The 23,688-nt window shown below is 42.5% G+C and overlaps 2 protein-coding genes and 1 non-coding gene across 38 annotated transcripts in view; 2 read left to right on the forward strand and 1 right to left on the reverse strand.

Moving 5' to 3' along the window:
* Positions 1–21,416, forward strand: PCBP2 (poly(rC) binding protein 2). 34 transcript variants are annotated; one of them, XM_027543044.1, is made up of 15 exons: positions 5–278; positions 2,584–2,726; positions 3,284–3,307; positions 3,397–3,429; positions 3,964–4,080; positions 6,043–6,174; positions 7,131–7,259; positions 8,293–8,367; positions 10,167–10,259; positions 11,370–11,411; positions 12,632–12,704; positions 13,192–13,230; positions 14,170–14,225; positions 14,942–15,111; positions 20,974–21,411. In XM_027543044.1, the coding sequence occupies exons 2-15, from the start codon at positions 2,658–2,660 to the stop codon at positions 21,008–21,010; spliced, it is 1,089 nt and encodes a 362-aa protein (XP_027398845.1). In that variant the 5' UTR covers positions 5–278; positions 2,584–2,657; the 3' UTR covers positions 21,011–21,411. The 34 variants fall into 34 exon arrangements, with proteins under 34 accessions (XP_027398852.1, XP_027398858.1, XP_027398845.1 ...); XM_027543045.1 differs by having other exon boundaries at positions 11–278; positions 14,173–14,225; XM_027543023.1 differs by lacking the exon at positions 20,974–21,411 and adding an exon at positions 17,581–18,463 and having other exon boundaries at positions 173–278; positions 8,281–8,367.
* LOC113893820 lies at positions 4,487–4,593 on the forward strand. The gene has a single exon (XR_003511349.1). It is a non-coding gene; the product is annotated as a U6 spliceosomal RNA (small nuclear RNA).
* The window catches only part of MAP3K12 (mitogen-activated protein kinase kinase kinase 12), a 15,373-nt gene continuing 12,914 nt past the window's right edge, over positions 21,230–23,688 (reverse strand). For all 3 annotated transcript variants that reach the window (XM_027543014.1, XM_027543015.1, XM_027543016.1), the window contains exons 12-14: positions 23,502–23,572; positions 23,139–23,412; positions 21,230–22,749 (exon numbers count right to left, since the gene is read on the reverse strand). In XM_027543014.1, the coding sequence (XP_027398815.1) occupies positions 22,651–22,749; positions 23,139–23,412; positions 23,502–23,572 (444 nt within the window). In that variant the 3' untranslated portion in view covers positions 21,230–22,650. The remainder of the gene's footprint in view (positions 22,750–23,138; positions 23,413–23,501; positions 23,573–23,688) is intronic.

Raw genomic sequence — 23,688 nt, forward strand, 5'->3', positions numbered from 1 at the left:
CTCCCAGACCAGCAGAGGCAGCAGCCGGAGCAGCCGCAGCCTGCGCCCTCTCCCGCCCGCCCGCCCTCCGCCCGCCCGCCCGCCCTCCGCCGCCCTCCACCCGCCCCGGGGTCTCTTTCCCCCTTCCTCCTCCTCCTCCTCCACCCCCCCCTTCCTCCTCCGCCCGTCCGCGGGGCCCCCCTCGCCTTCCCGCCCGCCCCTATTGTTCCGCCCCCGGCCTCCCGCCCTTCCCCTTCCCGCCCGCTCCCCTTTTCCCCTCAGTCGCCTCGCGCCTGCAGGTAAGCTTCAAATTTTTCCCTCCGCCCGCGGCTATGGCTCTATTTCTACTCTTGCCATCTTTCTTAGCGGGCTCCGGTCCTCGTCACGAGCCCCGGCCTCGCGTAGTCCCGCGTGAGCGCCTGCTCCCTCCTTCTGCTTGGCCGGCCATTCACGCGAGGCCCTGGCTCCGACGAGGCCTAGTAGGCCTCGCGCAAGGCCTCCTCCCCTTCCCCCCGCCTTTTCCCGGTGGCGGCTGCGCAGGAGTCAAGGAGGGCGCGCGCGCGGTAGGGGGGGGGGCGGCGGTGGATTTGTTGGTTGAGGGGGGTTGGGGAGGCGATGGCCGGCTTGCTGGCCGGGCGGGTGAGCGCGGCTCCCCGCGGGGGTCAGGCGCTGGCGCAGCCACTCGAGGAGGCGCTACTAGTCTGGCCCCTCCCCCTGGATCGCAGCGCCCCCCCCCGACCGAACCGTTTATTTTTTCCTTTTTTTCTAGTGGAGGGATGGGGGGGTACATTTTTTGAGTGGAAAATGCTTGGATGGCCAAGGGGAGGGGGGCTGTGGAGTTAAAGAAAGGGTAGACGGGCTCCCAGTTACCGAGTTATTCAGGACGTTTTCTCGGGGTAACGAATTTTGAAATTACAAAATGCCTGCCGCTATAGACCCAGACCGAGCTATTTATAGGAGAAGGGGTAATGGATGCAGGATTAACAGCTGGATTCCTGGGGTTGGGTACACTTACATTCTCCTAGTCAGGAGAGAAACATGACAGGGATTTCTTGAGTGGTTTGGTGTTGGAAATGCACCTTTGTGGCATACCTCAAGAAATGGCTTCAAATAGGTTTCCAATTTTCTTGCCTTTTCGAATTTGCTTTTGTCATGGTATTTGTAAAGTGCTTCTTATTCTGTGAGTGAGGATAAGGGATTAAACTGCCAAATTTTTTCCATGTCTTACTAAAGTCGTCCTTACAGACCCAACTATTTTCTCCCTACCCCCAGTACAGTTGTTTTTCCTTGAGTGAAAAGTGTTGAATTCTGGGATTTTTTTCAGCAATTATATTCTGAAAATGGGGGAATGAGGTTCTTTGGGGATGCAAAGCCCTTCTTTTAAGTAATCACATACTTGAGGTAGCCGTGGGGCAGCTTGCTATATACAGGATGGTCTGGCAGCCACTTAACACTTTTAGGATGTTTAGGATACAGCTTTGTGTTACAGCAAAGTTGAAAAGGTGGCTGGTTTTGTGAAGGAGGAAGACTGGCTGTAGGAGAGATCATTGATGTTGTTTTGAAGAGGTGGCTACTAAAAATGTCACTGGAGAAATTTCACCACTTTGGGGAGGTCCTTTTCAAAACTAACACTGTTAGGTCCTAAGGAAGCATTGTAGGCTGATGTATATTCAAAAGCATTCTTTATCCGTTAAAGCAGAAACGTTAGTAACATTGCTTTAGTGCTTACGTGGGGAAAGGGCCTCAGTAGGAAAGTCTCATTACTGCTGTTGCTTAAAACAACCACACAATAAATTTTTAGAGATACCAGCTATCATTTTGATTGTTTCCTTTGGAAGAAAATTTAAGATTAAATAATTTGAATAAAGACTTGAGTAGTAACAGGTTAATGCGGAAACAGGTAAATTCAGATCTTGAGTGACTATCAAGTTTGGTTGGGAAAAGACGACTCAGGCTGCACTTAATGTATTGAGTCATTTCCCAAAGGGGAATGTGGAACCCAGCTTGCATAGAAGGCATTTCAGATAATGCCTTTTTCAGTGAGGTTGTTGATTTAAATCTTTTAAAAATTATTTGGTGACGTGTATTCACATTCAGAATTTTAAGGTGAAGATACATCTTAATTTTTTTAACCTAAAAATTGCTGCCAATAAAAACATTTACATGTGTCCTTTGTAGCTTTCAACCTGAATGGCTTCATAATAGGGAAGCCAAAGTCATAGCCCTCAGTGTATAGTTAGCTTGAGGTTTGCCCTCATGATTTCCAGGTGTTTCTGTATTCTTTGGAAGCTTATTCTGCTAAAGGACAACTGGTGCAGGTTCAGCAGTTCCCCTTAGAACCATTGCCAATTGAAGGAATCTTTCACATCCTGAGAGTCAGCGGAAACCCTATCATTAATGAGAGTAGACTGGAAAGTTGCTTTATATACTTTGTAACAGAATCTGAGCTGTTAATGCAGTGTGCTGGATGTATACAAGCCTGCCGACTGATACACTGTCATTTAAGGAAGAGAGTCAGCTAGAAAACATTGATAATGACTAAAGTAACATTGGGAAATATTTCTATTGTTTCCTCCTCTGAGTTTGGTCATGTTTGCATTTCAGTTTTTGGCTTTCACCCCCACCAGTGACCAAAGACTTGACCACTCAAAGTCCAGCTCCTCAGAACACTGCTCGACATGGACACCGGAGTGATTGAAGGTGGATTAAATGTCACTCTCACCATCCGGCTACTTATGCATGGAAAGGTATGCAACAGCTTGGGAAATTGGGTCATAGTAACTGCTAGAGGAGGGGCCAGGAAGAGAGGGCATGGATCTTGGAGCTCATCAGATTAGCTCTGTGGGAAGTCTGGCTTTAGCACTCCTCCTCTGGTGGACTAGATGAGACTGTAGTGGGAAAATGGACAGACTTTACTAGGAAGCTCCACTGAGCACGAAAGGCTTAACCAGAGGCTAGAGCCAAAACTATCTGGATGATAAGATTTTTCTCATGGATGTTGTTATAGCTTGTGATAGGTAGATTTCCACTGCCCAAACAATTTTGGGTAACTTTAAGGTGAACTGGTATTTGATATTTTTAAAAATGATTTATATTAAAGACAGCACTTTATTACTCCACTATTTCTTGACAATTCTTTGATAGCTTCCCTTATGTTTTGAGCAAAGAAAATAATAAGCCTTTCCATTCCCCTTCCCAGTGAATCCTAGTTTTTCCATTGCTTTGGATTGTTTTAAAAATTACTTTTTGTGATAACCAATGCTTCAAGTTTCCTTGTATTTGACACTAGTATTCTCCATTGTAGGAAGTTGGCAGTATCATCGGAAAGGTAAGGCATTAGTTGAACTCTTAATCACTATTTAGTCAGCCTGGGTTTAAATAATAATTGGAACTCATTTTTGACTTTCCCTCTTTCAGAAAGGAGAATCAGTTAAGAAGATGCGCGAGGAGGTGAGTTATTGAGGATGGAGGGATAGGGACTGTTAACTTGGAAAGTTAGACACTTCTAAAACAAAAGCAAAGTTTCTGTTTAATGAGAGATTGGTAGGCAGAAGTTGTTTTTTTTTTTTTTTTTTTTTTTAATATTTTGGGTGCACTGTGGGAACATGGGATCTTAGTTCCCCAACCTGGGCAGTGGAAGCATGGAGTCTTAACCACTGAACCACCAGGGAAGTGTCCCAGAAAAGGGAAGATCTTAATAGGAGAAGCTGGTATTTTTCTGGCTTGGGTTATTTGTATGACAAATAGTATGCTGGGAAATGTTTTAGGAAGTCTGCATTCAAGACTTAAAGCAGCTTCTGTAGTTTGTTGGAGGATAAATATGGAGCTGTATTTTAAATGATGTTGATGATGCCTTTTATCAGGATCATGTACATAGGCAGCTTCTTGCCCCTCTTGTTTAAGAGGGATTATTTATATATTTGTATGTGTGTCTGTGCTTAGGTTTTTTTTGTCTATTAACCTTTTGGCTCTGTTTCTATCCAGAGTGGTGCACGTATAAACATCTCAGAAGGGAATTGTCCTGAAAGGATTATCACTTTGGCTGGACCCACTAATGCCATCTTCAAAGCCTTTGCTATGATCATTGATAAACTGGAAGAGGTTTGTTGTTCCCTGCCCCTCGTTCTTTATTTTTTATTGCTTCTTGATAGCTTAGTGATTTCCAAGAGCTTTTAAAATTGAAGAACAGACTAGGTCATAAAGCTCTGTAAATGGGTTCTTTACTCCCATTCAGCATCCCCAAAATTGGACCATTTATAGTTAAAAAGTCACTTCAGTTGGTTAGAAAAATACCATTGGCCATAGAAGAACATGAGTTTGAACTATGCTGGTCTGCTTGTACTTTGATTGTTTCAATAAATAATGTATTACAGTAGTATAAAATATGTACTGTGGAATTACAGTCAGCGATTGGTTGACTCTGTGAATGTGGAACTATGGATAAGTTATACTTGGACTTTTGACTGGGGTGAGGGGTCAGCACCCCTAACTTCCAGCTATAGTTAGAGTGCTCACTTTGGCAGCACATGTGCTACAATTGGAATGATACAGAAGAGATTGATGTGGCCCCTGTGCAAGGATAATACACAAATTTGTGAAGCATTCCATATTTTCCCAATTATGAGTCATTGGGGGTTTATATATACAGTGTAAGGAATATAGTCAGTAATACTGTAATAACTTTATTTGGTAACAAACGGTTACTAGACTTACTTTGATCATTTTTTTAATGAATTTAAATGTCAAACAATACTTGTACACCTGAAACCATAGTGTACATTGACTGTGCTTGAATTTAAAAACAAGAACAAAAAAACCCCAAATAGTTTGTTATTAGGGACTCTAAAAAATGTGAAAAAACAGCATCTTTTACTTCTTTACCAACAATTTGAAGGTATGCCACCATTGTGTTCATAATTATGTCCCCTGACTCTTAGTTGAGTGAACTAAATTAATATGGATTTGTTAGGAGCCCTGCTAAATACTAATATACTCTATAAATACAGGTAGGCAGTTACACATTTAAAAAAAAGCCTGGTAACTGTCAGAGCTATACTTGGAGGGGAGGGAATAGTTATCAGAAGCAAAATGTCAATAGTGGGGATTTTTTTTCTGTTTATTAAACTTTCTCAACCTTACAGTGCTGAACCATCATTGCCCTCGGTTCATCCAGTTTTCAGCCTCCCAGCTTCTGTAGTAATGCTGCTAATAATGCAATTGATACTGCAGGCAGAGGAGGGCTTCTGGGCTGTTGCTAATGCCTTAATGGTGCCTGAAATCTTACTCTTGCCAAGATCAGAAATGTTATCTTTCTGACCTGTAAGACCTTGCTAATCCAGAGCTTGTAGCTTTAAAAAAATTCAGAAAATCTATTCATACTTTAACAAATAAGAAACATGGTCTTGACTTAAGGGGCTTATGTCGGAGAAATTCCCAGGTCTATCTAAATACATACTATATACATAGAGATTAAGCTAAATCCTCAGAAGGATAAATTTAATTAGTTTATAGACAAGATGCAGCATATTGTTATGGGAGAGATTACGGGCTTTGAAGCCAATACAGTCTTTTAGTTTAAAATCTACAACTTTTCAGTTGTGATTGGGGTAAGTACTCAGCTTCAATTTCATACCAAGAAAAAAGGATAAATAAAAGTACACTATTTTTAATCTCTACCTAGTTTAAGAGGACAAAATTGGTCACTTGAATTTGGGTTGCATTGTCTCATCTTTTCTCTTCATGTTTAATGTTGACTTCACCAGTATTGTTTTATTTTGCTGAGAAAACTTATTTTACTTAACAAAATAAGTTTTCTCTCTACTAAGAACACTGTTTCTGGCATGAAGGAACATATATTAAGGCTAAATCTGAGGATATTTTTAGGCCATTTTATTTTTTTAGTAATAAGTTGTTATTGTTTGGGGCAGGGGCAATGTTTAAATGTTGTTGGAGATCATGACATAATATGTCCCTTATAAGGTTGTTTTATGCCAGTTAGGGGATCCCAGGGATCTGTTTAAACTTGTATATTCTTGTGGTGTTTTGACTAATTTCTTTTTGTAGGACATCAGCAGCTCTATGACCAATAGCACAGCTGCCAGTAGACCCCCAGTCACCCTGAGGCTGGTGGTCCCTGCTAGTCAGTGTGGCTCTCTCATTGGGAAAGGTGGTTGCAAGATCAAGGAAATACGAGAGGTTGGTTAATTTGTGCTCTTTCTCTTTTTGAAGTGTAAATTCTAAATGAGCTTCCTCTACTAGCTTTTATTATCTAGGAAAAGTTAGCATTTATTGAGATGAAGATTTTTATTAAAGTAATAGTCCTAGAAGACTATAATTTGGTTGATATGCATATTTTTCTTAGATTTCATATATTTCAACAACAGTAAATCAGAAAAGTTAGCCAGAATTTCCAGCTGTTGCGTGGGACCTGTTGGTGACTTTTCCATGAGGCTACATGATCCTTTTTTATGTCTAAAGAACTTACAATTTGATATGTAATAATATCAAGTGTTTTTCTTGGCCAAATTCTTAAATAGCTTGGAAGAAATGAAGGTATATTGGGATATAGTTGTAATTCTCCCTTCAAAATTATGAAAGTTAATGGTGAATTATGGGAGCTTTTATTTATATCTGGGAGTTACCGAATTGGATGTTGGGATGAAATTTGAACAGCTCCTATTCGAATTGGACTTATCTGGGAGCCTATTGTACGTACTATGTGAGCAGGGATTTTTATTTTGCTCATTGATATATTCCAAGTACCTGGGATGGTGCTTGGCACATAGAATGGGCTTAATATAAACATTTGCTGAATAAAAGGTGGGTGATATTTATGAATATTTTGTTTGATGACCCACAGAGCTATCATTAAATGAGAGGAAACTGTGTAGAAGGACCTTTCTCTTAAGAGCAGGTTAAATTTAGGCTGTTATTCAGGCTTATTCTCAGCTTTCAGAGGCTAATTTATTTATAACTGTGATTAAACAATCTTATCTGGAATAAGGAAAGAGAGGGGAGGGAGGATTAAAAGGGTTAGATAGGAGATGGGATAAATGTTTACTGAGTTTTAGACTCTAAAATTTCTGCAGGGAGATGTAAATGGTATGAATGATCTGTTTCTCTGATTTTTAAAATTTCTTTTTACCCCAAAGAGTACAGGGGCTCAGGTCCAAGTGGCAGGGGATATGCTCCCCAACTCAACTGAGCGGGCCATCACTATTGCTGGCATTCCGCAATCCATCATTGAGTGTGTGAAACAGATCTGCGTGGTTATGTTGGAGGTAAGCCCTCAGGCTCATGCTGAGAATGGGGGGGAGGGTGATTTAGGGAGACAGACTGATCTATATTTAGTAAGACTAGAATTAGGTGAGGCTGTTAGAAGCCTCACATGGGGGTGGGGAAGAGGTTCCCTGAGTTCATCTTTTCCTTCTCCCAGCTTTGACTTTTCTTATAGTCCAAGCAAAAATAGAAACTTAAGCAGCAGTGATCATTTGGTTTATAGCAATTTTAGCAGGGTTGGTAGGGGGGAGATTTGCTACTTGGAATTTGAGGACAAAAGATGTATCTGGGGTCTTGAGAAGCTAAGTTAAATTGCCTTTCAGGTTACAGTATTTTGGCTACATGCAACTTTGATATGTTTAAATTAATTTCTATGTTATAAGGCAGGATTATTCAAAATGATCTACAATAACAAAAAATATCCATAGTAGTGTTTCTGAATGACTTACGAGGTCCTGGTGGATGCTATTCAGTTAACAAAAAGAATAATAAAATTAAGGAGAATTAAACCTTTCTAGAATTGTCATAGGGAATTGGTCCCATATTGGTGAGAAAGGAAAGTAGAACTTTTAGGTAGAGTTTAGGAAACTATTGACTGAATCATTGAGCTATTAATGGAAAGTCCTGAATTACCCTAGATAAAAAGTTTGGGAGCTTTATTTCCTATTTGATTTTATTTCCTATTCAGGTCAAAATGTAGTTACAAAGGTACATGGGTACATCTAGAGGTTTTGGTTTTTTGTGTTAATTAGCACAATTTGAACACATGGAAATAATGCCTAAATTATTACAGGGGAATCTGCCTTGATGAGAATTAGTGTGAACTGTATAGTCCACGGACCATCTTACTGTTTTAGAGGCAAATAACTGCTGATGATTTGAGATTAGATCTAGCCAGAGACAAAGTTGATAGGTGAAGGGGTGGAAATAATAAAGTTTTTAATTTAACTGACCTGTGTGAGCTTAAGCCACACAGCTGAAGCAGCTTTGAAACCTTATCTCTTTTTGTTTTTTTCCCCTCTGACTCTCTCCCAGTCCCCCCCGAAGGGCGTGACCATCCCGTACCGGCCCAAGCCGTCCAGTTCTCCGGTCATCTTTGCAGGTGGTCAGGTAAGAAGTTTTTTATTGCTGGGCTAAGGTGAACAAGATTGTATTTGAAATGTCAACTTTGCCAGCAGCACACCAGGCCACTCTGCATGCTTGCTGAAATCTGTACTCTGGCCATAGTTTGACCTGCTTTCAGTTTTATTTTTTGTACTGAAGAAAGCTATGAATGCCACCTTATTATTAGCAGGCATTGGGAGTTTTGTAGGCACTCGGAAGAGGTAATCTACTTAGTAATTTAAGGTGGGTTGGGTTAGAAGAAAAGATAAAATTGCTTTGATGTCACTGCTCTCCCTACCCCCACCCCATCCATGTTTTTTCATGTGTGGGGTGTTCTTTAGAGGTCCAAATAAAACATAATAAGGAGTTGGACCTCTGAAATAGATTCTTGGATGGTGGTCTCAAATTGGGGGCTCCTGAAATTGAGTGTCCTACAAACTTCCCCTTTTCCCCACCTCACCTCCCCTATTCCTACCCCTTCACTCCCAAATTCCAGTGTGTTGTCCCTGGGCTCTTAACCTCAAACACTGGTTTGAACCCACATGGCATAACTGAAATCAGCTGGGGTAAGGGTTCAGTGTCTAGGAGCGGGAAGAGCATGTTGGGCTGTGACCTTTGGTGTTAGAGTAAGAACACCAAAGCACCCCTTGGCCTCTCCTCCTTCACCAACCTAAACTCTGGATCCTTGGTACATGGTTTATTCTGAAGTTAGAGTTTTATGACAAAAGGCACTGATTAGCACCATGTTAGTTTTATGCTTTTTGGTTAGCGTTTGAGGCATAGGTCAGTTTTAAAATAATTGGGATTCAGGCTGAAATAGTGACCTTCATTTTGGTAGCTGCCTAAACAAGTACAAGTGTCCCTTTTCCTACGTGGGGCTGACCTGTTAACAAACGCAGATAACTCACCTATTTCCATCTTGTATTTAAACTGGGGGAGCTCTTAGAGTCCATCTCATTCCCATTCTATTGAATTGTCATAAAACTGAACAAGTTTTGGGGAACTTAGTTTGTCTTGTAATTCTGGAAGCTTTCATAGGAAGTTAATCATATCACAGTTTTGTACTTTTTAATACTAGCATTGTACAAACTGGTTTGGTCAAAGTGTGCTTCATGAGTCTGGGTAGTTAGGCGGATAAACAAAGGCCCAGAGTTAGAGTAGCAGGTTTAGCTTCAGGTGTTTTCCCTTCTCCCCTGGAACTACAAGTTCCTACTTTTCTGGATTCTTCCAGGTCACTTGGGATTATCTAGAGTCCATACCGCACAGCAGCAGTCCTCTCTGTTTACAATTCTACCTTCATTTCCCTTTCCTTCCTTCGCCTTCCCACTTCCCCCTTCTTACCTCTTTGCTTTCCTTCCCTCCCTCCCCTTTATTCAGTTGACCACTCTAAAAGCTTGCAGCTTCTTCTTCCATGAGTGGCCCTGTCTTGGATTATTCCCATGGGCCTTTTTAAATGGACCAGTTTATGCATTGTCCACAGGTGAACCTGTGTATTTTGTTCCTTTGTGACAAAGTGGGCTCTATAGGGGTGCAGTTTAATCCCACATTGACCAGGAGCTGGCATCAGCTCTGTTGCCCCACTCCTTCATTCTTACTGAAAATAGTCCAATTGTGCAGTGTGAAATCTGCCACTATAGGTAACTTTTTTTTTTAATTCACTGATTGCAGCTCGTTTCAAATTGTGTTGTGAGCTCCTTTTTAAAGGAAAAGAAAAAATTAAACAACTTTTTTTGTGTGAATTTCATGCTGGTGACAAGGTGCCGGATTGACAGCCCTGGAGACTGAAATCCTCTATTTATCCACAGGACAGGTACAGCACAGGCAGCGACAGTGCGAGCTTTCCCCACACCACCCCGTCCATGTGCCTCAACCCTGACCTGGAGGGACCACCTCTAGAGGTGAGAGGGGATGTTCAGTCTCCAAGGCTCACTCAATCCTTCCGCCTCAGCCGAGACTGCCAACACGCGGGGGGCCAGTGGCGCTGGTGATTTTTGTGCTGTGGACACCACCTGTCCACGGGGACCTGGACTGACCCCCCCCACCTCATTTCACACAGGCTGCGTAGCCCACCAGATGGTAACACCAACTCTTTTTTTTTTTTTTTCCCCTTTTTTTTTTCCTTTTTTTGTTCAACCCCTTTTCCCTGTCTCCTATTCCTCCTACCCCATTTTCACCTTCCCACCCCCACCTGGGTACACTTCTGGGGGTACTGGCCACTGTGATGTGAGAAGCTTCACATCCTGTTAACCAGCTGCTCCTTTCTTCCCTTCCTGATTCTCCTTGCCCCCCACCCCATTGCCCTAAAGACCCAGCTCCCTTTTTGGGAGGTTATGGTGTGGGGGGAGGAGGGCGTAGTGGGAGCTGCAAGTGCCTTTTATGGAGGGGAGGTGGGAGAAAGCAGGACCTAGAACATAAGATTTTTTCTTTTTTTTTTTTTCTATATGTATTCCTATGGTCAGCTCCCTAGTGCTAGGGACCCAACTAGCTTCCAGTGCACTTAAGATCATTAGGCAGATGTAGAGAAAAGTCAGATAGGAAAAGGGAAGTGTTTTGTTTTAACATGCCGTGTGGGTCTGTGCAGATATAAAACATGTCACCATGATTGGTAGAAGGGTTGGGGTGGTTGAGGAAAAAAAATCATTTTCCTCCTAGGCCATCTTGTACAAAGGGAGAAAGAAGGGGGCTCAGGCAATCAAGGCATTGTTTAATCCTATCTCCCACATTTTCGTTAAGAAACAAATGTGTTATTTTGTCTTTGATTGCAGGGAACATGGCTCCCTTTATAGGCATCCTGAAATAAGCCATCATATTTAGGGTATAAAGAAGGCCAACTCGGGTCTGACTGTATTTGTGAGATACCATCTACTGCTCAACCCCTGGCCTCCCCATTCTCTGGTTCAACTCTGGCTTCCTGGCTAGTTGAAATGTCTCCCCCTACCCCCCCACCCCCCAACTGGGTGGCTGTCCGTGATTGGTTTTTAATAGGAACTGTTTTCCTCCTTTTGTAGGCCTATACCATTCAAGGACAGTATGCCATTCCACAGCCAGATGTAAGTTTTGTTTTCACTTGTTTTGAAAAGCTCCCTCTCCCTTCCAAAATTGTCTCAGTCCTTTCTCCATGTAGGCAGAAGTGAGCTGGGTCTCAAACATTTGCAGTCTTGTTTCCCTCACAAGGTGAAGTCTGTATTTTGGCCCTTAAATAATCTTTAATCAGGAAAAAGTAGCACCTTGTTTTGAAATTTAATCCCTGGAAATTATAATAGATTATTCTACTTTCTCCCGTGTTACAGATTACTCTGAAAGAGAAATGTTCCACTGTTTACCGTCATTGGTTATCCCAGGGCACAATGTAAATTCACAGTGGACTGTGCATCTTTGCATGAAGTCCTTTCTATGGAGGGAGGGTGAGGGAGTGGGAGGTTGGGTTCGCTTTTGTGTACTCAGTCTGAGGTGGTAATGTAAAAAGCTTCTGGAGGGGTGGGAAAGGGACTTATTTACACAGGGAGGGTTAGGAAGTGAAATACTTGGATTCAACTCAGTGAAATTCCTTGTCACTGAAAACTCCAATTTAAAAAGTGCTGGTATTTAGACTTTTAAGGGCATTTCCTTCTGCACTTACTCTCTGCCCTTACTAACCTTTTCAGGTGCTGAGCTTTAGATTTGAAAAGTTGGAGTTTGGCTTTTGGTTAGTGGTAGGCCCCCGGAGGAGAAGTAGACTTGAAGAGAGATGGTTTTACAACAGCCAGGACAGTTTATATAGATGAAGAAAAATAGCTATAGAAATCATAGGGTCAGGGTTGCTAAACCCAGTTTGGTTTCGCCTTAATCTCTCCTCCTTGCAGTCTCCCTATCCCCTCATTTCCTTCCCTCCTCCCAGTACTGACGGAACCCTGCATGGTGTGTTTTTCCCTAGCACCACTGCACAGTTTGTTTACCTAGCCTGTCTGTGCTTGTCCCTGGGGCAACTGTTGCAATGGCTGCAAACACCTTCATTAAATAGCCCACAAGGGGGTGGTTGTCAGGCGGTGCTGCTGCATTTCACACACCCCAAACGCATATATTCTCTTTGTACTGATACTCTATTTCTAACCCTCACCTTCTTGTGCCCATCCCCAGGATTGTGATACCAGCCCCATTCCTTAGCCTCTGTCATAGTTTGAGTAGTAGCCAACTTTGAGGATCAGGAGCTCTACATTTTCCAATTTGAATGTGCTTGAGCTTTGGCTGTGTTACTCTTTTAATGTCAACCTCTTCTGTTTCCTTCCTGCAGTTGACCAAGCTGCACCAGTTGGCAATGCAACAGTCTCATTTTCCCATGACGCATGGCAACACCGGATTCAGTGGTATGGATACCTCAGTGTTGATTTTTGTAAGGTGTAGTACAAGACAGAGGCCAGCCCCAAGGTCTCCATTTGACATCTGTTTAAAACAAACTTCATTACCCAGCGTCCTGCTGGCTTAAACTTGGCTGTTTTCTATGGCTAAACCGAAGGAGGTAATATGTTTGTTAACTTGGTTTTCATTTGGGGTGAGTTATTCTAAAAGAGAAAAAAGAAAGGCCCTTGGAAGGTTTGGGGTGAGATCTGGGGATGCTTGTCAGGCAAAGGGTAGGCTGATATTTCTTCTAACCCGTCCTTATCGCTGCCCCTTTGATCTGATTGGCACCCCCTTTCTCTCCACCAGCTATTCATAGATCTGGGTAGAAACAATCCATTTGTGTAGTGTGTTTTTGTTTTGTTTTGTTTTTTTGGGCTTTTCTATATAAGGAATAACTTGTCCGATAGGGTTAGGATGAGACCACCAAACTCATTTTCACTTGTATCTTAACAGGCATTGAATCCAGCTCTCCAGAGGTGAAAGGCTATTGGGGTAATGATTAAAAAAAAAATCTGTAGTATTCTACTGTTATATTAATAAACTGGTGGGAGTCTTGTTTCACTGCCCATGACATACCAGCAGAACATGCACATGGCAAAAAGGAGCTGAGAGAGCAAAGCGGGGGTGGGCCTGGTGCCCCTGAGGGTCCCTTGATGGATCTGGCCTACCCCCTTCTAAAAATGTTGTTTCAGCAGCCACAGCTGAGAGCAGGACTAGACTTACAAGTTAGCCAGCTGGCCTTGTCTAGTCCAGGTGTCATATAGATGGGTATGGGTGTTTGCTGATAGGATTTTTTTTTTTTTCTTCTTTTTCTTTGGAAAGCAAAAACCAGAACAAATTATTGAGCAAAGGACAGGGAGTAGTTTGGAGAAATGAAATTCCCACACCTCACTGCCATTTCTTTCTCACTGACCTTTAAGTGTAGGTTAGGGTAAGGGTGTTGGGATTGGTTAATCTGGTATAGGTATATTTAAAGCAACTCTGCATATGTGCCAAAAGTCCATGTTACCCAGTAATAGGCATGGTAGTGGTGCTGGTGATAGCATCAGGTGAGATAAAATTGGGATACAACAATAGGAAATCCAACCAGAAAAGGGGAGAAGTGCAGAAGTACTTGGTTAGATTTCGGTCCTGAGAATTGAGGATACCACATCCCCTTGCCCCGTGCTTCCACCCCCTTAGACCCTAATAGCCTGGGCTTTGCAGGAAATGGCATGAAATCAGCCTCTTTTGTTGGTACAGAGGAACCTTTCCAGCATTATTTCTACACCCCTCTCCCCCTCTTTCCTCTTTGGAGGCTTCCAAGTTAGAGATGAATCCCAACAGCCAATGCTGGGTTTCCAGTTCATTTTCCTTCTGTTAGGTTAATGTGCAAACCAGCGGGAGTTGTATGCTGTGCCTTGAACTTCTTTGCTGTCTTCTGTCTTTTAGCAGGTTTGGATGCATCTGCTCAGACTACTTCTCATGAACTCACCATTCCAAACGATGTAAGTAAAAACAGAGGTTGGGCTACTCTTAACACCTTGGGGAAGAAAATGGAGTTACAGGCACTAAAATTCTTAAAACTGTAAAATCTCAAATAAAAACTGATGGAGATTGATAAAATTATTGTGTGAGTTATCTTGAGCCAGAGGAAACTTTTTGTCTCAAATAGAAATTCCCATTTGCTTTTGCATCTTGTAGAATCTGCATATGTAATCCCTAATGGAGTGGTCATTAGATGTTATCTGTGCTGTCCAACATGGTAGTCACTAAGCACATGTAGCTGTTTGAATTGAGAATAATAAAATGATAAACTCAAGTTTGTCAATCTCACTGGCCACATCAATGTTCAGTAATGACATTATTAGTGTCTACGGTATTGGAGAGTGCAAATGTTGACCAATGGTTTACTTTTTTCTTAGGCAAAAGCGTTAGAAATTAGCCAGAATCCTTGTCACTATAGTAAAGTAATAATCATGGCAGGATGAGTTAAGGCATCTTTATTGCCAAAAACAGAAGAGGTTTATCATCATCTTTGCACTGCTTTGTCTTTGGAATTAGTACTCTGAAAGAAATGAGCTAATGGTCCTAGGAGTCACTCAGTTCAGAGTTGAATGCCATGTTTGTGGGCCTGAGGTATAGAAGCCTGAGGGGTGGGGTGGAATGCTGGGACCTAGCCATGCAACTCTTAATTTGGTATGCCTTGTTTTTCTTCCTTAAGTTGATTGGCTGCATAATCGGGCGTCAAGGCGCCAAAATCAATGAGATCCGTCAGATGTCTGGGGCGCAGATCAAAATTGCGAACCCAGTGGAAGGATCTACTGATAGGCAGGTTACCATCACTGGATCTGCTGCCAGCATTAGCCTGGCTCAATATCTAATCAATGTCAGGTAAGGGTTCCCTATCTTTTGTGTTATTGGTGCCAACACAAGTAATGTGTGTGTTGGGAAAAGTTACACTGTAATATTAAGTATGGGATTCTCTGGGGGATGGAAATGGGAAGGGTAGAGATTGCAAAAGAAAAAGTATCTAGCTCTACTTCTCATCCTTTAGTATAGGGGGGGAAAGTAACCAGACTGTAATGAGTTTGCATGGGGTTGGGGAAAGGGAAGTGGATTGTTTGCATTTGACTTTTTGTTGGTTTGGGGAATGGAAGGTATGGAGCATGTCTTCACTTTGTAGGACTGCTCTGGCTGGAGCACCCATACTGACTTAAAACCAAATGTAGGTCTCATTGTAGGTGTCATACAGACTAATACTTCACTGAGTTTAGGCTCCCAAGCACCCTTAATTGAAATAAAGATAATGACAGCAAGATAGTTTCTTCGAAGCAGTCATTACTGTTTATTCTGAACACATCCATTTGTGCCATTGTGTTCCATTGTTTAGAGCTTGTGTGAAAGGAGAGGTACAGGTATTGGAAGTTTCTAGAAATGCTTAGTATTTTCTTTACCCCCCACCATCTCATCTCATCCCTTATTGACCTGCTGAGGTTTTACTTTTCTTATCCAAAGGTAGCTAATGTTAACACACACAGTTGCAGCAGCACTGTTACAGTTAATGGGCATCTTGCAGGGCATTTTGTATTTCTTGCTTTCTCAGCACATGTGCTTAAGTCATGTTCTTAATTGCTTACTAACATCTTAAAGCAGCCCATTCCGTAAGGGACTTAGTTTTCCCTTTTATGTAGACTTTTACCTAAGTTGTTTATCTCTGTCACAATTAGTTGGTCTCTGTTGTATAGACAGATTTTATGGGTTCCTAAATGTGTAGTGCAAGGGAAAGGAATTCATAAGTATGGTATGGGGTCTATTTTTTGCCATGCTTACGCTGACCATATATTTATTCCATGGTCTTTTATCCCCTGTAAGAATTTATCAGTTTCCCAGTAGTGGTTCCATCTGTTATCATATCTCTTTATGCCTTGAGGTATTTTCTTGTCTTTGTGTAGAAAAGATTTCTATACCTAGATCTGCTTTCTATCGTCTTGCTGTTTGCAAGGGTTTGTTTCCCTGTTTCTGACTGTGGTGCTGTATTGTTAAGAGGCAAGAATTACGTTCTTGCAAGCTGGACGCGTCTGCTTGAGTAGATGTGCACTGAATATTGTCAGATAGTGTTTCCATGTAACCTGCTTGCCTGACCCCTCTACTGGGTTGATGGCTAAGTCTTAAGGAAGCAAAACTTGGGTCCGCCTTCATTTCTTGATTTAGTCACTCTTTTCAGGACCATCCTTTTTACATGAAACTGCCCAAGCTGTGGATTTGGGTCAAAACTTTAAAAAAAACCTTGATTTATTAACAATCAAGGGCTGTGCATGCACGCAGCTAACTCATATTGGCCCAATTTGAACACAGAAAGAAGACTGATTTTATTATGAATACTAGGCAAGAAAGATGTCTCTGTTTTTAGTAATAGACTTTGAGAGTTTCTGCTGATTGTGGCAGCTTTTATGGATTTTAACTGTCCTTGGATTTAGGTAGACAAAATGGGGGTCTTGAGGAGCCTCCCTGTCTTGGAAGAGTTAGTCTTATGCCATAGGATGTCCAACAGACTTCAGCACATACCTGCAGTTCTGGCATAGGCCCATGGAGGCATTGGGAGCTACAGGTCATCACTATTACTTAGAGCTCATTTTAGAAGTAGAAGTGATGTTTTTAGTTCATTAAACTGAATTTTTCAGCAGTGCATGAAGTTTCTCTTCTCTAGTTTTGTAAAGTCTGTGTAAGAAGCATGGTCAGTTAAACAAAAGAACCTTCTTTTCTCCTCACCCATCACCAGAAATAAGGCTTATCTATGCTTCTGTTTTCAGCAATTTTCATTGAAAATGCTACAGAGTTTGAAATGAGTGACCTACTTTGGGCTCTTGTCCCTTTCTATCCTGATATATTAGTTAGTTGACTGGCAATGGAAACAAATTTTGATATTAATTACAGGGGGAAAAAAAACAATTTGAAAAATTCTCGGGGTTAGTGTCCCAAAGCTTCACAAGTGCTTGGTGGATGAAACATTTATTTGTTTGGGAATTGATGAGTATTCTTTCATTTTCTGCTTGAAATCTTTTTCTGCCTTTTGGGTTGCATCAGTATGTCAGGTACATGAAAGTGTGTGATGTCTTTTCTCAGTCCGTCAGCCTTTTCTTCACGTAGAAGTTCTTGATAGCATTGGAATGGAATTTGGCAAAGTATGCATTTTTAGAGGGTGGGACACAGAATAAAAGCTTGTCACAAGCTGATAGAAGTTTTCTTAGTTGGCAACAGAGGCACTTACTGATAAGCGGATTTTGTCCTGTACTTTGCCCTTTTGTGGTCTTCCCTTCCACCCACCCTTTTTTTTTTGTTCCTTTTTTTCCTCTGTTACAGTTTAGAAAACGCTAAACCCTCCTCCCAGGCAGCCTCCGTCACGATCCCCGATCACCTCAGCATCAACCTCTCTCAACCCTCCACCCCTTCTTCTTCTTCTTCCTCCTCCACCACCACCCCCTCGCTCGCCACAGCGGGGACCTCCGACGCACCCTCCAGCCTCCCCAACCCTCTTCCGACCGCCCCTTGTGTCTCCAGTCTGCTTGGCATGAAACCCATCCCTCTCCTGGCTCTAAATGTTGTGTCTGCTGCTAAGGGTACCGGGGCTTCAGCTACCACCACCACCACCTCTGCTGTGCCATGTGTAACTAACAAACTGAAAGGCGAGAAACAGAGATTCTCTCCCTACTGATGGCATATGTCTTGGGGCACCCCCTCAAGTATTTCATGGTTTTTTTTCCCCTTTGTTAATATTGGTGAGAACCAAACAATTGTGAGCTTGTGACCGTTTCCTTTTTACTGTTTCGGGGGGATGACAGGGTGGGGGTAGGGGCTATGGGAAACTGTGTTTAGGTTTAGGCCATTTCTGCTGAGTGCCTGTTTCAGAGTCTGACTTGTTGAATTCTTTATCTAGAGCCACAGTTCTTGCTCTTCTTTCTCATTCTGTTACTTTTTGTAGCTTTATTCTGCCTTGCAATATAACAATGTGTTAGGCTCTGTGTTAATGAATAAAAAATTCTCAGTTAACTTTTTTTTTCTTTTAATTATTTCATGGTTAAGTTATCAGCTGTCCTCCTTGGCCAGATTTGTGTTTCTAGTTGTAATAAAGTTGCCACAGTAAGAACCTTAGTTGACTGCTGTGTAGGAAAGAAGTTTTTTCTTTACCCAGAATGGGGAGGCAAGTTGGGAAAAGTCTAATAAAGTTTGCCAGCTTCTGTCTGCATTCCTCTGAACTAGTATTACTTAAATCTCAAACAACCAACCAGTGACATTGCCTCAAATTTGGCAAGATCCTGCCTGTTTATCCTAAATCAACTCTGATTACTCAAACAGGACCCTTTACCCTTTTATCCCCACCAACCTGTCTGTACCAACCCTGTCATAACTTAGAGGATTAAAGACCTGTAAGATCAACTTTAACTCATTGATCCACTTAAGATTGTTCTAAATTGTCCAAAGCCTTATTCTTTTTTGTATCCCAAGATTACAGTTCTCTCTCCATAAGAGTAGAGATGCCCTGAGTAAAATGGTGGAAGGCCTCTGATAGTCTCCACTTAGCCTGAGTGTATATTGCCAGAGTAATGAAAGTACAGTGCTCTTAGGGCTTAGGAGAACCAGTGTGGAGACTTTTTTTTCCTGGTGACCTTTTCCCACATCCCCCTTCGGCTTACATTGTTTAAAAAACCTAATTATATTGTAGTATATTAACTACAGTATATTGTTGCCCTTAAGATTGGGGCTGTAAATAAAGTCTGCATGAAGGACTAGTGGGGTGTTTCATTGTCCAGATGGGGGTTTTGTTGGTTGGTAGATGATGCTTTATCATGTGGTGCAGTGCCCCTTAGTAAGCTTTTTTAATAGCTTGCTGATACCATCTCTCCCCAGAAACCTTTTTTTTTTTTTTTTTTTTTTTAATTTTTTACCTAGTTCTTTACCTAATGAGTACTCCCTGAAGGATTGCTGGGAAGAAAGTCAGAGGTTTTTTTTCCCCTAAGTGCTTGCTGACTAAAATCCAGAGGTCCTTGGTGTTCAATTTTTTGTAGCAGCCTACAGCTCCCCCATGTGGTCTTTCTTTTCTAGAGTCCTTAATATATTTTAGTTGGGTTTTCCCTTTTCTTTGTTCTCTTTCCCTGCCACCCCCAATTCCTGCCCATACTGGGTGTAAATTCTGGACAATTCTTTTTGAGTTCTTTTTGGTGTCAGAGTGCCACCACCTTCTTGTGTGAACTTACTAATTTTTTTAAATCCTAGATCTGTTTGCAGCAGCTCCTTTCCTGAACCTTCAGTTCCTACTTAAGTCTTTGATTAATGGTCTGTTTTTTATGTTGCCCTAGATCATCCCATTTTGAGGTTGGCAAGAATCTGTCCCCTATTAACTGTTCTCCTTTATACTGAGGTCAAAATACCATTTCTGACTTGAAACTATATGCAGTTTGTAATTGAAGGAGCTCTGTGTTTCCTGGCTTTCCTCCTGGCCAGTTTTTCAATTTGCATTATTCTGGAAGAGATTCAAATGGGGAAGTATTCATGTTCTCTTGACAAGGAATGCCATTACATTTAAAATCTTTACGAAATAAAGTTACAAAATGCGGGGCTTCCCTGGTAGTCCATTGGTTCAGATTCCACACTTCCTTTGCAGGGGGCATGGAGAGGTTCCACATGCCCCAAGGTGAGGGTGTGCTGTGCTTATTAGGTGCTTAGTTGCTCAGTTGTGTCCGTGGGCCATAGCCCGCCAGGCTCCTCTGTCCATGGGGATTCTCCAGGGACGAATACTGGAGAGGTTTGCCATCCTTTCCTCCAGGGGATCTTCCCAACCCAGGAATTGAACCCTGGTCTCCTGCATTACAGGCAGATTCCTTAAACTGTCTGAGCCACCGGGGAAGCCCTGAAGTGTGCTGCCCGCCCACAAAAAAAAAAAGTAAAAATGAGACTGGGTCTTAGACATTTAGCTCTGTTCAAAATGGGAGCCAGGTCTTGCTGCCTACCTAGTATCAGAGAAGCAAGCTGATCACTGAACACCTAAAAGACCTTTCCTTCAAAGCCCCAAGCTGGATTCCAGGACTTCGAATGATCTATTTGAAACAGGCATTGTTGCCAGAAATATTTGAATGGAGAGTTTGGCCTAATAAGACCACAAATTGGGGAGCCCTTAGAGCAAGCCTAGGGAGTTGCTGAAAATGGTTTTGATTTCCACTCCAAGTCTTGAAAACTAGACCTAACAATTGTAGGTTGAGTATAATTCTTAATCCAAACTTACTATATTTGCTCCCTCTTTAACATGGCTTAGTTATAAAACACTAGTATCTCTTAATAGTAATAGTCTTTACATTGATAGAGAAACCCAGGACTGTTCTGTGAGCTTAGAAGAAGCCAAAATAAAGCTGGGCAGTAAAGTTTCTGTGTATTGTGAGCCCCCTAAGAGGGGGCTTTTGTGTGTGTGGTCTGTTTTTGAGAGAATGCTTAATGTATCCCACAGAGATACTACGAAGAGCATAGTTTGAGATAGAACTATGGTTCTGAGGTTAATTTGCCCTAGGAAGCTTGGATTGCAGGGCTTATATAGGACCATGGTACTGGTTAACTCAAGAAATCTTAAAATCAATGTCTCCCTTGATACGGAAACAGATTTATGTACTCCTTCACATCTTATCAACCAGACTAAGTTTTGGAGGTGAGGTACTGCCGGGCACTCAGGAAACTAACTTCGAGTTTTTTTTTGTGTGTGTGTTACAGGCTTTCCTCGGAGACGGGTGGCATGGGGAGCAGCTAGAACAATGCAGATTCATCCATAATCCTTTCTGCTGTTCACCACCACCCATGATCCATCTGTGTAGTTTCTGAACAGTCAGCGATTCCAGGTTTTAAATAGTTTGTAAATTTTCAGTTTCTACACACTTTTATCATCCACTCGTGATTTTTTAATTAAAGCGTTTTAATTCCTTTCTCTGTTCAGCTGTTAATGCTGAGATCCATATTTAGTTTTATAAGCTTCTCCCTGTTTTTTTTTTTTTTTTTTTTTTGGCTCATGAATTTTTTTTGTTTGTCATGGAAATGTAAGAGTGGAATATTAATACATTTCAGTTTAGTTCTGTAATGTCAGGAATTTTTCAAAAAAATTAAAAGATGGACTGGAGCTTTTTCTTTGTGAATAGAAACTGGATGCCACAGTGATTTCATGTGGGTTTTATTCTGGTGTCTTGCTGTTATTTTTGCACCTTTTATCCCTCAAAAGGGTAAGGACCCTGCTTGGGTTTTTAAGCGTTTATTCCAGTGCAGATGTTTTCTTCTGTTTTACCACTCCCATCTTTTTCTGGAGCCCTTGAGCCTGCATTGCAGAGTGATCTTAATAATAGCTATAGCAAGCTGGCTGTGCCCTTGGTCCAAGAGAATGGGGATTACAGTTTTCTAAGACATGCCTGCAAAATGTAAGCAAGCACTTCCCACTGGAAGGGTGCACACGCATACACACGGAAGCAGCAGAATTTGTCTCACTGGGATTCACCTTCCTGGGAATACCTACACCCTTGTCCAGAAATCATTCTGTTTAATAAGGATGGATATTTTCTAAGGTCTGTCCTAGTACAATCCTTTATAAAGATAGACCTGTTTATACAGGTTTTAGGTTGGTGCTCTAAGTGGTTAGCATCACTTAAAGCATAAAAGGAGCAAGTCATTCAGCGTTGTAGGTAATTTCCAAAGCCCACGGCTCCTACTTAACCATGCAAGCTACCCCATTCATTCACCAAGAAAACCCTCAACAGCTGGGCCTGCATGGAGTGGTTATATTTCAAGGTTTTTCACAGGGGTTACAATATGACAGTCCCCACCCCAGTCAGGCACCAAGATAAAAGTAGGGACTTAAAACAATACCCCGGTTCTTCAGCCTGAGCCATCACATGCTTTCACAATCTCCTGGCCTCCCCTAGGCCCTAAGCCAGGGCTTGGGCAGAGAAATGGAGGGACAAAGAAATTACATTGCCACCTGAGAAACCTCAGAGGGGAGGACCCAGCCTTAGCCTCCCTCCTCCCAAGTGCAAAATGTGTAAACAGAGTAAACAGAAAACAAAAAAAAGTGCAGTCTAAATGGCTCCCTTTCCTGCTCCTTAGGGTTTGGGCAGAGAAAGTAAAGGAACATAGGCAAGTTGGGCTTTCATGTTGCCTCACCACTGGTTGAACTCATGGGGGTGAAGCAGGAAGGGGCCAGTTTGCCCTTAACCATATCTCTAGGGCAGTATTTATCCTTCATTTCCACAGCTGCCAGTGTCCCTAGAGTTTATCAGGTGACTTGGTTAGGGGTCAGTCTCCCTTGAGCCCAACTTACGGCTGGGACAGCCCTGTCTTTATTGATTATGTGGCGCATATATATTACTTATATAAATATTTCTCTATGTACAGGGATGAGGGTGGCTTTCACGGAGGGAGGGAGGCTGGGGGCCGCAAGGCTTCACCGCTGTTGGCGTTGTCCAGTTCAGTGCTGTCACAGTCTGAGTCCTCAGGGTTGGGAGGGCCCTGGAAAAGGCAGAAAGGCAGTGAGGTGAGACGGCATCTCTTGGCAAATCGCTTCCTTCAGAATCCACTGACATCTTTGTAGTAACAAGTTAGTGATTTTACTGTCTCTAAATTTCAGTGGTTCAGGCCATTCTCCAAGGCACCAGACTGTCAGGATTTCCCCCTGGTTGCAATTTATAGGTAGCATGCAAGCAACCTTATTAAGTACTCTAAATCTCCCAGAGTCTATCAGGTGAATATCTGCTCTTCAGTATGGGAGGGAACAGCTTCAGCTACAGAGTGACAGAGGTTAAGTACCTCTCTCTCTGGCCTGTGCATCTGTCAACCCAGTAGCCCTCAAATGATCAGGCTGTCTCCTCCCTGGTCAGTACCTGGTTGGTGTGACGTACCTGCTCCCCTCTGAGTAGGTCGTGGTGTGGGACGGGCAAGGAGCTGGGTTCTGGGCCAGTAACCACCTCAGAAGCTGGTGGGTCCAGTGGGATTTCTGAGCCCTGCGAGCACATGTCATCAGACCGTTCATCCGGCCGCTCATCTGTGTTGGTACTGCCAACTTCAGGTGTGCCACTGGGGGAAGGCTCACTAGCTGTGCCCTCCTCCCCATCTGATGGATTCTCTGAGCTGAAGGTAGATAGTGACTGGCGCATTTTCAGGCCCTGAGGCCACCTGTTTGTGGGAACAACCAGGGTCACAGCTTGACTACACCTTGCAGTGGAAAGCGAAGAATGCTGTTACCTCCTAATTCCATCACTCACCTCTGGCTTGAGGCCAGTTCCACTTCACTGTCCACCTCTCCTTCCTCTTCCTCTGATGAGATGCCGCGTTTCTGCAGGAAAGATGAGTGACTGGTCAGAGGAGGAAAGAGGTCAAGAACTCAGGATAAGGAAACATGGTTATATAGTGTTAGGAATGGCTTGAGAAAAAGAACGGAAGGTGGGAGCT

Source organism: Bos indicus x Bos taurus, chromosome 5, assembly GCF_003369695.1.
Source record: "Bos indicus x Bos taurus breed Angus x Brahman F1 hybrid chromosome 5, Bos_hybrid_MaternalHap_v2.0, whole genome shotgun sequence".
Lineage (NCBI taxonomy): Eukaryota > Metazoa > Chordata > Mammalia > Artiodactyla > Bovidae > Bos > Bos indicus x Bos taurus.